At 44.1% G+C, this 13,147-nt stretch overlaps 1 protein-coding gene across 1 annotated transcript in view; it reads left to right on the plus strand.

Annotated features, from left to right (window-relative positions):
• Positions 1–13,147, plus strand: part of IPO5 (importin 5) — an 82,100-nt gene that overhangs the window by 53,674 nt on the left and 15,279 nt on the right. Inside the window, exons 22-23 of the mRNA XM_074962851.1 lie at positions 500–622; positions 2,141–2,360. Of these exons, the coding sequence (XP_074818952.1) occupies positions 500–622; positions 2,141–2,360 (343 nt within the window). The remainder of the gene's footprint in view (positions 1–499; positions 623–2,140; positions 2,361–13,147) is intronic.

The raw sequence follows: 13,147 nt of genomic DNA on the forward strand, positions 1-13,147 counted from the left end.
AGAGAATAAGATGATTCAAATTGTCCAGATTGTTGAAGCAGAAGGAAGGAAGAGCTCAGAGTAGAAAACAGGCTATAATATAAATGTCAGTGTAAAGACTGTTGAGGCATCAGGAAGCTATAGGAAAGGTCCTCATCCAAGGGCTTTGCATAGGGAAACAACCAGATTTGATTCCATGATGCAAAGTGGCTGATGTCATAGTAAAATGCTATGTATTTTTCCATTTTTGATGGTGCATTGTTCCTCTCACTTCTTCTGAAACAAACCCTTCTGATGTAACATAGTTGGGAACCAAGGTGAAGTAGCGCTGTCAGCACAGACACTGGATAGTGGTATAAATCTTTCTGAATTATTTACATATCTAGTTATCAAAGTGTCTAATTTAAATTGCTTTAGTTCAAAATTCAGAACTCTTAATATTTTGATATGGTTTCTACCTTCTGAGAGAGTGCTGATCAAAAAGGATACTTCTGATATTATTGCTATTTTTTCTTCTTAGGATGACAGTGATGTTTATATTCTGACTAAAGTGTCAGATATCTTGCACTCAATATTCAGCAGCTACCAGGAGAAGGTGTTGCTGTGGTTTGAACAGCTACTACCACTAATTGTCAATTTAATTGTAAGTATCTTGGATTCTTTCCATTTAAATCTGAGATGTTATGGCACATGGATAAGATCTCATGCTGGTGTGGCAAATTGTTTTTAGAGCACTGAATGCCTTGTACAAAACATAGGCATGTGTTCACCCAAGAAGTTTATAGTCTAGACAAATACAATCAAACAAATTTGTCACCTGGTGCTTTATCACACAGCAGTGCATTTGTTTCTTTTTTACTAACCCTTCTGTCATAGATTATTGCTGATAAGCTTTGGAGGGGTATTTGAAATTTTAAAGAGGAAGTGCACCAGGTAGAAGGGACTTTCATGGAACAAGACCCAAAAAAGAATGCGGGGGGCGGGGGGTGTTAGTTAGGCATGAGATGAGGGGGTATAAAACTTCTGTATTCAACATACAGTCCTGATTTCATTTATTAGTCTAATTCAGTGGTCACCAACCTATCGATGGCTATAAAGTGGTTGATCCTAGAGGATCTCCCAGTCTATCACGATCTGTGGTGGTGGAGCGTGGCTGCCGCTAAGGCAAACTCCCTACCCTGGCCCCATGCTGCTCCCAGAAGCAGCCAGTGCAGGCAGGGGGCAGGGATCTCCCTCTGTGCGCTGCTTGTGTCTGCAAGCACCGCCCCCACAGCTCTCCCGGCTGCGGGGGCAGTGCTTGCAGAGAGGGGCAGTGCGCAGAGCCATGTGCCCCCCGCCTCTCCTTACACGCGCACGCACACCCCCCCCCCCGCAGGGCCGTGTTGGCCCCTTCCGGGAGTGGTGTGGGGCCGGGGTAGGCAGGGAGCCTGTCTTAGCCTCGCTGTGCCCGCCGCCAACCGGGAGCTGCTGGAGGTAAGTGCTGCCCGGTGGGAGGCTGCACCAACTCCCCGAGCCCCCTCCTGAACCCTGAGCCCCCTCCCAGAGCCAGCATCCTAAGCCCCCTCCTGCACCCCAACCCCCATTTCTGACTCCCCTCCCAGAGCCAGCACCTTGTACCCCCTCCTGCACCCCCAACACTCTGCCCCAGCCTGGAGCCCCCTCCTGCACCCAAACTTCCTCCTAGAGCTTGCCTCCCTCACCTCCTCCTGCACCCCTGCCCCAGGCTCAGCCCAGAGCCCCTTCCCACACTGCGAACCTCCCACCCTGGTGAAAATGAGTGAGGGTGGGGGAGAGCGAGCGACGGAGAGAGGGTGGAAATGGAGTGAGCGGGGTGGTGCTTTGGGGAAAGGGAAGGGGCAGGGTAGATCCTGGGTTGCCCTTCGATTCAAAAAATGATCTTGGGCATAAAAATGTTGGAGACCACTGGTCTAACTGCTCTCCTCAAACAGCAAAAGTTAGCTTTTGATTTTCTTTAGTGTTGCAATCAGTGTCCTTAGAGGAACGAATTCCTCTGTAAAGATTAAATTCAGGTCAACCCATGTAGCACTATATAAACATTTCATTTTGATATAATCATTCATCTTTTTGTATGCATCATGGCAGTTGATTAACAGTTACATTCTGAGGTGGCTTAGAAAATTTTAATTTTTTTTTGATGTAGTGTCCACATAGGCCATGGCCAGATAGACAGTGGGGGTTATGCATTTTTGATGACATCGTAGAGCACTGCAGCCCATCCTCATTCAAATATGCTGAATACTTCCTGAGGCCAATGCTACAGTCAATATGTGACAACAGCCCAGAGGTTAGGCAAGCAGCTGCTTATGGTGTTGGAGTTATGGCACAGTTTGGTGGGGAGAGCTATCGTCCTTTTTGCACAGGTATGTATATTCATGCATATCTTTCTATTCCTGTAAAACTAACTCCAGAGATTGTAATACTTATGCTAACCATGATTTTCTGCCAGGAAATGCCAACTCCATGTTAATGAATGATCATATTCTCATCTCTGGTAATGGAATAAAATACCAGTGAGTGTTTTGGGGAGGGTGGTGACAAGTATTAAAAAAAAAAAAAAAGGGGGGGGGGGGGGGGGAAGGTGACCTAAGCTATCCAGATTTGTGGCCATATCCTTCCTATTCACATTTTTGTTTGCGACACACTTTTGGATTGAAAAGTGTAAAAGAATGTATTCACTAAGCAACATTTTGCTCTTAAATAAGTACAAGTGTATATCCAATAAAAAGCTGACTTGTACACGATAACTGATTTTATAAAAGATGGATACAGCTACATATGTCTAAAAGCAAGATTGAGCCCTTTGCTTTGTATGTCTGGAGAAATTGTACAGAAATGTGTAATAAGGAGGGGGCCTTAAATATAATTGAAGTAACCTGCACTTTCTCTGTATGTGAAGCAGAGGAATCTAACATTTGTGACTTAGAACAGTTTTAATAATTTATACTTATCACAGATGCTTTTTGCTGAATTTCTGCTCTCTAATTCTAGCTGCATTTTGAATTTAGAAGATAGTTTTTATTGGTTATGACTGAGCTACAACTGAAACAATCTTCTGGTGCTCTTCACACCAGAGCCAGTTAAGTTAATTTCTAAGGTGCTCTAGTATGGAGAAAGTGGGGCTGGGGTTTTGGATAAGGGCAGAGGGTCTTGAGAAGCGGTCAGGGGACAGGCAGCAGGGGGGGTTGAATGTGTCGGGGGATTCTGAGGGGTCAGTCAAGGGGCGGGAAGTAGGTGGGGGTTGGATGGGGGTGGGGCCAGGCTGTTTGGGGAGGCACAGCCTTCCCTACCCGGCCCTCCATAGCAAGTTCGATATAATGCGATTCCACCTACAAAGCGGTAAGATTTTTTTTGGCTCCCGAGGACCGGATTATATCGGGGTAGAGGTGTATATTGCATATTGACTCCACTTATCAGTGGTCAATTACTGTATAATTTACATCATTGTTAATGAAATTCTCTATTCTATAGCCCTCTGGGAGAAGTAGTAATGATAAAAAAGTGCCTACAAACTGTATTCTGTCTAATTTCAAGTATTAGGAAATTGTTATAGGTGGCAGAAAGATATAAAGTGAATCTGTCAGATGACCTTTGTTGTGACCCAAGAATCAGTTGGGAGTGAGTTGGGCACAGAACCTGCTCGGTCTTACTTAGGTTCCTTAGTTTTGGAATGTTCTGCCAAAGGTTCCTTTTGGCCGCCTTTAATGAATAATGCTTGCTGAAAATCAATAGTATTTCCATATCTTGGACTTTAAAAAAAATTTTATCTTTATTCTTTGTACCATATTTGCAATCAGTCATATCACCCCTGCAGACATCTGGCTTTCCCTTCGTTTGAGTTGGCCTAGTATATTTGAATAGATTGGCTCTTTATTTTTCTTTTTTATCTTCACTTGATTTTATTGTATGGTTCACAAACGCTAATGGTTAAGTATTTCAAGATGTATTAAATACAGTTAATTTTAAAATTAATAAGTATGCTGCAACGGAAAAATCATGCTGTAACTAGGAGTAATGCAAATCGTTAGTATAAGAATCTGTGGATTCCCAAGGATTTAGTATTTTCATAGATTTTGCTATAGTCTTTAGAAATTCATGTTTTCAGCTCTTCTCTTTGCAATAAATTTCTCTCTACTGTTGGGTCCAGACATTGTTCCTGTTGTGGCTTTGGAGTTGCATGTAGAGATTTGTCAGACTCCACAATGGATTGTACAGCTGCAGCACTTGGTTTTGGTTTGGACATTTTGTGCCCAAGAGTAGACCAAGGATTGGAATCTGGGAGATCCTGATAAATGCCAGGGTGGTTGTGTTATGGAGAGGAAAAAGACTCAAGCACTGGAAATCCAAGATGAATAGGGTAGGAGGGGAACAAGGAAAATAGGCTGTAGGGAACAAATCTAAAGGCAAACTAGGAAATCAGCAACTGAAAATGATTGTAGAATGGTGAGGGAGAAGCAAGTCCCAAAGCAAGCCAGGATGTAATTGTATGCTTTTAAAATGCGCCACTGTATGTAGGTCTGTGGCCCAGATAGCTCACTGAGTTTCGGGTCTAAAATCAACACATGTTGATAAATAAGGCTATGTTTTAGTCACAGGTATTTTAGTAAAAGTCACGGACAGGTCATGGGCAGTAAACAAAAATTTATGGGCGGCCTGGCTCCTGTGAGGGGGGAAGGAGAGAAGAGGGGAGGGAGTGGGGGCTGGTGCTGCAGGGGAGTTGGCAGGGCCATAGGCTCCCTACCTGGCTCCTCCTCTCCCTCCCCCCCCCAAGCAACAGAGTGGGCTCTGGGTGGTGCTTACCTGGGGGGCTTCCCAGAAGCGGCGACATCCTCCTCATTCAGCTGCTAGGCGGAGGCGTGTTCAGGTAGCTCTGCACGCTGCCTCCACCTGCAGGCACTTCCCCTGCAGCTCCCATTGGCTGCAGTTCCCAGCCAATGGGAGCTGCCAAGCCAGCGCTCTGGGCGGAGGCAACCCACAGAGCTGCCTGCTCATGCCTCCACCTAGCAGCTGAGCGAAAGGGATGTCACGGTTTTCGGGGAGCCCCCCAGGTACGCCTTGCCCAGAGACTGCCTCACCCTGTCCAGTGCCCCAACCACCTCCCACACCGAAACTCTGCTGTGGGGGCCCGAGACTGCCCCAGCAGCAGCTGGTGCACCTGGAGCAGGGGCTGCCTGAGCTGTCCCTGAGCCAGGCGCACCAGCTGGTGCAGAAGTCACGGAAAGTCATGGAATCCATGACCTCTGTGACAAACTTGCAGCCTTATTCATAAATGTAGTTCTGTCTTGGGGAGTCTGCGGCAGTAGATTGAAACAGTTGCACCATGAGAGAGCTGAACCTCTGCATGCACTTCAATGGAATGTTAATTTCACATCCTAATGTGAACACTTTTAAAGAAGAAGCCATGACTACTGAGTATAACTTGGTTTGAGGTGGACTTTACTGAAGAGATTTTCAAAGTGAGATAATCTTTTCTAGGTTTAGTGAATATATGCAAACAGTGCTGTTCATCCACTCTGTTAAATTAATAACTCCTATAAATGGTGAAAATATGGATCTCCCCAAAGAAAGTTAACTTTTTAATGTTCATTGCCAAACACTAAACCCTTTCCTGAATTTAAGATTTGCCTGTTGTCTAAAAATGCATTCATTCTCCTATGGGATAACTACTTTTAAGAATCAATGTGTCCAAAAAATTCCATTTTTATTGGTGACTATTAGAATAAAATAGGAGAAATACACTGTGGCTCTGGGAAAACTATTGGTAGGAAGGGTTAATGTCCAGTCTAAAGGCCACACAAAGCTGACACTTCATGACTATTGGGTATGTCCATTAGGGATATTGATCAGAAATGAGACGAGATTAAAAAGCGTCACCTCCCCTTAAATATTTGTGACCCAAATATGAACATGTGACATTTAGTATTTTCAAATATTTGAAGGCGTTAGCTAGAAAGCTATATTTAGATCTTTATTACTATTTATACACAACTGATTGAGAGCAATATTTCTTGACTGAAGAACTGATATATTTAGAGTGGGCACAAAGCTTTAATTTAAACTGTGTAATAATGTAACATGAACCACTAACAAACAGCAGGCTAGTCCTCTTGGTGCTAAAAGGGTTGTCCATTTAGTTTCTAAGGATTTTAAATATTTTAATCTTGTATCCATTGTCCATGGATTTCACTAGCTGCTGTTATAATGGACTGATTCCAGAAGCAAGTATGGGCACTTCTGAGGGAGTTGTAGAAGTTTAGATATTCTAATTTAATTGCTTAAGGTGCTGTTTTTCTCTAAAACCATAGATATAAATTACCCTAAACATAAAATTAAGACTATTTTGTTCTCAGAACTCAAACGTTAATTTTTTGGGCTTCAGATTTTCCAGTAACATCACACATTTCAGATAGCCACTATGAAATACATATTGGGCTAGATTCTCCACTCAATCAGAACTCTGTTCAGACACAGTGGGTGGGGGTAAGGAATCCGTTGCATCTCCCTAATTCAGTACTGCCTGGCCCTGGTGTAAGTTAAAGATAGTCCTCAAACTCTGCATTTACACTAGTGGAAGGTTTGGCATAGCAGGTTTCCACTCCAATACATGCCTCTGTAGCCTTTATTATGAATTGATAGTTCTGTGGTAAATTAGTTAGTCCAACTCCTGTTGCTACAGTTTAAAGATAAATAGGGTAGAGATTTGGAGGCTCTAGGAACACATGAAGAATGAAGACAGTAAGCGCAAACAGTTACAAATGTTGTCACATACCCATTTATTCATCCTGAGAGAGTCCATGCACTGGCCAATGCCATATCCAGATTTAATACCCAAAGACTTCATAGAGTTGGGTGGGATCTCAATGGGTGGTCATTGAGAGAGAGGTGGTTCCTGGTGTGGTCCTACCAATGAGGTGGGTATTCCTCCCGTTGGGGTCTTCCCACTTTTACGCAACAAGGAAACCTCTTATATTGCTCTGACCACCACCTAATACCTGATGCATATGCTTTTTTCCTTATCTGTACTTTCCCACCCCATGAATATTGGGATGGCCTGTTTTTCATAGTTTTAGTTTCCCCTTATTATTGGCATCTATGCACGTCCGTCCATAGTAACCTGCAGTCAGAGCATGACATTCCATGGTGTTACAATCAGGTATCTCGTGGTCTTGGGCAGTTGTTTTCCATTGCAGTCTATTTCTCTGTCACATCACCTGTTGGTACATCTTTTACAGGAATAGTGTAACCTTACTGGCATAGTGTTATTCCTAGGTCACCCACTCACATCAAGCATACTTAGCCATAGGCTTAAGCTATGTAGGCCTTGCATCCCAGCTGTGCATTACTTATACCTAATACACAATCATCATTCCTAAATACTTGTCAGTCTTGTACTTAAATCTGTTTTACATACATTGATTATATATGAAATAGCATATGAGTGGACCATAACACTAAGTACAATGATAAATGGATGATAATATTAACTAATTGGCTACAGCTTCGTGCCTCCTCCATGCTTCCTCTGCTGGGACGGGAAATAGGCATGGGGCACGTGGCGCAGAAGACAATTATGTTGGCTTCATTTGTGCTGGTGAAGTTCTTTTGATTGTCCCCATAGCTTCTGCTTCCAGTGTGCATACACTCCCATACATGTGAACTCAGATTCTTTTTGGCTAGCAGATTGTCTGGGGCTGTGCTAGGACCCCCTTTTGAGCCCTGAGCAGCCTTACCTTTTTGCTTCCTGTCTGTGAATGCCACATCTTTAGTGCAAATGATCTTAAGAGTGGCCATAGTGGGTCAGACCAAAGGTCCATCTAGCCCAGGATCCTGTCTTTCAACAGTGACCAAGCCAGGTGCCCCAGAGGGAATGAACAGAACAGGTAATCATCAAGTGATCCATCCCCTGTCACCCATTTCCATCTTCTGGCAGAGGCTAGGGACACTATCCCTGACCATCCTGACTAATAGCCGTTGATGGATCTATCCTCCATGAACTTAACTGTTCTTTTTTGAGCCCTTTTATAGTCTTGGCCTGCACAACATTCTCTGGCAAAGAGTTCCACTGACTGCGTTGAGTGGAAAAAATACTTCCTTTTGTTTGTTTTAAACCCGCTGCTTATTAATTTCATTTGGTGACCCTTAGTTTTTGTATTAGGAGGAGTAAATAATTTACTTTCTCCACCCCAGTCATGATTTTATAGACCTCTATCATATCCCCCCTTAGTAGTCTCTTTTCCAAACTGAAAAGTCCCAGTCTTATTAATCTCTCCTCATATGGAAGCTGTTCCATACCCCAATCATTTTTGTTGCACTTTTCTGAACCTTTTCCAATTCCAATACATCAGTTTTGAGATGGGGCGGCCACATCTGCATGCAGTATTCAAGATATGGGCATACCATGGATTTATAGAAAGGCAATTTGATATTTTCTGTCTTCTTATCTATCCTTTACTTAATGATTCCCAACATTCTGTTCGCTTTTTTGACTGCTACTGCACATTGAGTGGCTGTTTTCAGAGACCTATCCACAATGACTCCAAGATCTTTCTTGAGTGGTAACAGCTAATTTAGAACCCATCATTTTATATATATAGTTGGGATTGTTTTCCTATGTGCATTACTTTTTATTTATCAGTATTTAAATTCGTCTGCCACTTTGTTGCCCAGGCACTCAGTTTTCAGAGATCCTTTTGTAGCTCTTCTCAGTCTGCCTGGGACTTAACTATCTTGAGTAGTTTTGTATCATCTGCAAATGTTGCCACCTCACTGTTTACCCCTTTTTCCAGATCATTTATGAATGTTGCAATGGACTGGTTTCAGTATAGACCCTGAGGGACACCATTATTTACCTCTCTCCATTCTGAAAACTGACCATTTATTCCTACCCTTTGTTTACTATCTTTTAACCAGTTACCAATCTGTGAGAGGACCTTCCCTCTTATCCCATGACACTTACAAATAACATTCTCTCATAGGCTATGGGAAATTCAGGGCCTTATGGCTGATCTACCTTACACAGTGTTCCATAAAGATAAGGTAACTCTTTGGAAGGAACTTGGAGTGCAGCCTAAGATTGTTTCCAGTTTTCACTTAACTGGAAGGTGAATCAACTGATTTTTTTCTTTCCCAAGACTGGCTTTGGGGGGAAGCTAAATTGGACAGTATTAAGGGTCAAGCTTTTTCCACCCAAAGATTGTTTATGTAAGTATCTAACTGTTTTAGAATGTGGTAGCTAAGTTAAATCCACCCAGGCAGGTTAAAGCCTGTTCCATCAGGAATTAGGCAACATCCTTAAGAAGCATTCCTATTTCAGAAATTTGCGAGATGGCTACGGGGATCAGTCCACACTTTTATCTAGCACTGTTCCTTGGTTGATGCTTCAAGATCAGATGTCCTTTTTGGTAGAGCAATGCTACAATTTTTGTTTAAATAGGACTCCCAGACCCACCTCAGAATTCTGAGGTAACTGCTTGCTAGTCACCAGAAGAGGAATCCATGTAGAAAATCACTTGGAAGTAACATTTGATGGTCTTCAATAACTGATTCTTCAAGATGTGTTGTCCAGATGAATTCCACGACTCACCCTACTCACCTGGTTCTACAGAACCCTATAGCTACAGTATTCTGTACTACTGGCAATGGAACTGAGGAACGGCTCTGTTTTTGTGCTCTGATGGGGGGCCAGGCAGGCACAGCCCCAACAGACACTGGTAGCTAAAAAGAATTTGTCATATGCTTGGGGTGCATGTACATCAGAAGTGGAATTCATGTGAACGCAGTTACTAAAGATGACTGTTCATTCTTTGACTAATTGTCCCTATGAGTGCTCCAGTTCAGGATGTGCATTTGCCCAGGCGCTTTTATAGGAGATTTTGTCAGCAGCATCCATGGGTCTGCTCCTTCACCCTACATGTTCTTGTGCTCTGAAGGAAGGGTATATATAGAAGAGTGGACCCACCGCCACTCCCGATTCCTGCTCAACTGCTTGTGGCTCAAGAGGGAGTGTTGGGTGTCCACTTAGCTATGTGGGTAACTTGCTAATTTTTCTTTGTTTGTTCTTTACTTTAGTATTTTCTTTCTCATTTATTAAGCAGAATTTGTGCTTTGGGGTGGTCCCATTCCCTCCCTCCCTCCTCCTTCCCCCGCTCCCCCAATTTGGGCCTATCATTCAACATAACTGGTTAGGAAACTCATTCAGCATAGCCCTCCATCTGCAGCCTTTCCTAACCAGTTATGCCCAAGACTCTGGGCTGCAAGCACTGTCAGACCTGCCCACAGCTCTTTCTCCTGCAGCAACAGGCATTCTAGCTGCCTCTGCTGTCTTCCAAATGTAAGATCTGCACTGCTTTCAAAGGCAGATTTAAAATGAGAAGGCTAGAGTAAAACTCCTTTATAAAACATTCTTTGAGACCTGCAGGATCTGAGGTGCCCCCCCCTCCTTCCCCGGTACATCAGCTTCAGCTGCTCAGAGCACCTCAGTGACCATGGGGGCTCTTCAGAGTCTTCCAGACCACCAAAAAAAGACCCTATTCTCCAGAATAAAAAACAAAAGGAGGGGAAAATCACCCTCTCAAACCACATCTAAAGATGCCTCACATCCTGGTATGAGTACTTTTTCTTCTATCCCCCTGTAGTATAGAGACCCCAGCACAGGCTCAAAAGAGTTCTCTGAGTACCAAGAAGCCAGCCAGCCAGCAAGCAAACAGGAGCATCATCGGTATTGGACTCAGTGCCTGTGAAGCACAAGAACTCCTTTAACACCTAGGTGCCCAAGTCTTCAGTACAGTCTCTGGTACCTCCCACGTGCTGATTCCTGAGGAATACTATCCAGATCCATGGTACCATCTAGGTTCCTCTCCCACGAGGATGTTTGGTTCTCGGAAGAGTCTGAATCCCTTCTCAGGGGTAACAGGAGGCACCCACTTACGTTCCTGGGTCAACTTACCCTTGCATGACTACTCAATCTCCAGTACTGATGGAGTCTCCAGCCATCCACAGGCTTCCTGAACCATCTCTGAGGGGGTATTGAGAAGGATTTCCCACTGGTATCAATTTACCCGTCAGATCCACTGTTCTGTCTGTGAAATCTTGATGCGGTTATTGGTCCATCACTGGCTCCCAGTACCAACACGACCTCTGGTACCGACACCTTGCCCTTCTGGTGGTACTTGCTCTGATTGTGAGGTAACGCTTCAGGGTTCCTCCAACTTCCAGTTCTACCTTTCCTCTTTTGGTGTATGTCCTGAGGAAGATGCTCCCAGCAGGAGATACACCTGGCAATGCTGGCAGGAATGATCTTGGAGTACTACCCCCTTTTCCTTACATCTAACCACAGTGGGCCACCTAAGGTGAGCAGTTTTAAAGGATATTCTCATGTAAGAGAGCACATTAGGAACAGCAACCACACCAACACCGGGTCCTATCCCTCAGAGGGATTCTTCAGAGGAGCAGGAGCCAGGTGCAGAAGTGGACAAACACCTCCTTCCCACAAATCCTCCTCCTCAGTAGACACAATTATCTCCCCTTCCCAAGGCCTTCCAATGCAGATGATTTCAGGGCCTTCCAGGAATTTATGAAAAGGATTGCAGAGGCCTTACAAATCCTGCTAAGAGATACAGGAACTTGATCATTTCTTTCAGAACATTCTCCAAGGCAAAATCACCTTGCCCATCAACAGTGATGTCACCAGCCCATGTGGTGTGGTAAACTCCAGCTACCATACCACGCACTTGTAAGAGGGCCAGTGAAAAGATACTATATTCACCCCCAAGGGCTCCAAGTACTTTCTCCCACTGAACCCCCAACTATTTGGTTGTTGATGCTGTTAACAAAAGGAACAGACAACACCACTGTCTAGATCAATGCCATCTGACAAGGAGCTGAGAGGGCTAGACCTGTTTAGCTGGAAGAGTTACTCCCCTGCCACTTTGCAATTCAGAGTAGCCGGTTACCAAGCCCTGATGACAAAATGATTTCCCAAAATATTCTCAGTTCTTGCATTTTATTGAACTTCTGCCACAGGACTAGGAGGAGTAGTTTCAAACCCCCATCACAGAAAGCCAGATCATTGCTAAGGCCTCACTCAATGCTGCTGATGCAGCTATGTACTGCTATAGTCGTTTTGAGTTTTTGGTTCCAATCCTCCAGCCCACTCCAAAAATTACAAAACACTGGAGAACCTTCTGGGTCTTAAGCTGTTTAGTAACATTGCAGTCAGGTCCTTCCAATCACAAAAAGTCTGGGCATCATTGCAATCCCTCAGCATCTACACACCTGCAGCAATAAGAAAATTCAGTATGCTCAAAAGGCAGCTCCACAGTCTTGCCCAGTCCATTATAGCCCATGAGACTTGTGGAACCTCTCAGAAAGAAGCCAAGATTCTCTAAGAAAGGGCTATCCTCCAGTTACAAAAGTCAGTGACTCTCAAAACAGTTGTTTTGACCAGTTGATCAAGAGTCATAATCGGTCTCCCATTCCAGATCATATGCTATGCCCATCCCCCCCTCAACGCCCCTGTGGTGCTCCTCTCCGATTTCCTGCCTGCCTGAGAGCTTATCACTTCTGACAGATGGATCCTGGAGGTGTTTTCAGTGGGCTGTTCCATTCAGTTCAACTCCCCCTTTTCCATCCTTCCTCTCCATCCCACTTCAGGTATGCTTCTTATGGGACTGTCCTAAAATAGCAAATACAATCCCTTCTAATTATGGGGGCGATCAAACCTGTTCCATTGGACTTCGTCAGAAAAAGAGTACTACTTAGTCCCCAAGAAAAATGGATGCTGGAGACAGGACATTGAAAACCTTCATCCTCTCGCAGTGTTTCAGAATGGTAACTCTCAGCAATAATTCCTTCTCTGGATCTGGGAGATTAATTTGTCTCCCTTGATCTTCAGGATGCTTATTTTCCTATGTGTACCTCTCATCACTGTTCCACTCTTTGGGTCTCCTCCTCGATGGAGAAGAGTCTACGCTGAGACACACACAACAAATAGACTTCATAGGGGCCACTCTGGACTCCATTACCTCCAGAGCATGCTTTCCCACAGGCAGGTTCGTTACATTGTAAAACAAGGCTGAACTTTGTAACAGAGCCTGCACGCCACAGCAAAAGGCTTTCCTTCCACCCCTGGGCCACATAGCAACATGTACCC

The sequence above is a fragment of the Natator depressus genome, chromosome 1, assembly GCF_965152275.1.
Source record: "Natator depressus isolate rNatDep1 chromosome 1, rNatDep2.hap1, whole genome shotgun sequence".
Lineage (NCBI taxonomy): Eukaryota > Metazoa > Chordata > Testudines > Cheloniidae > Natator > Natator depressus.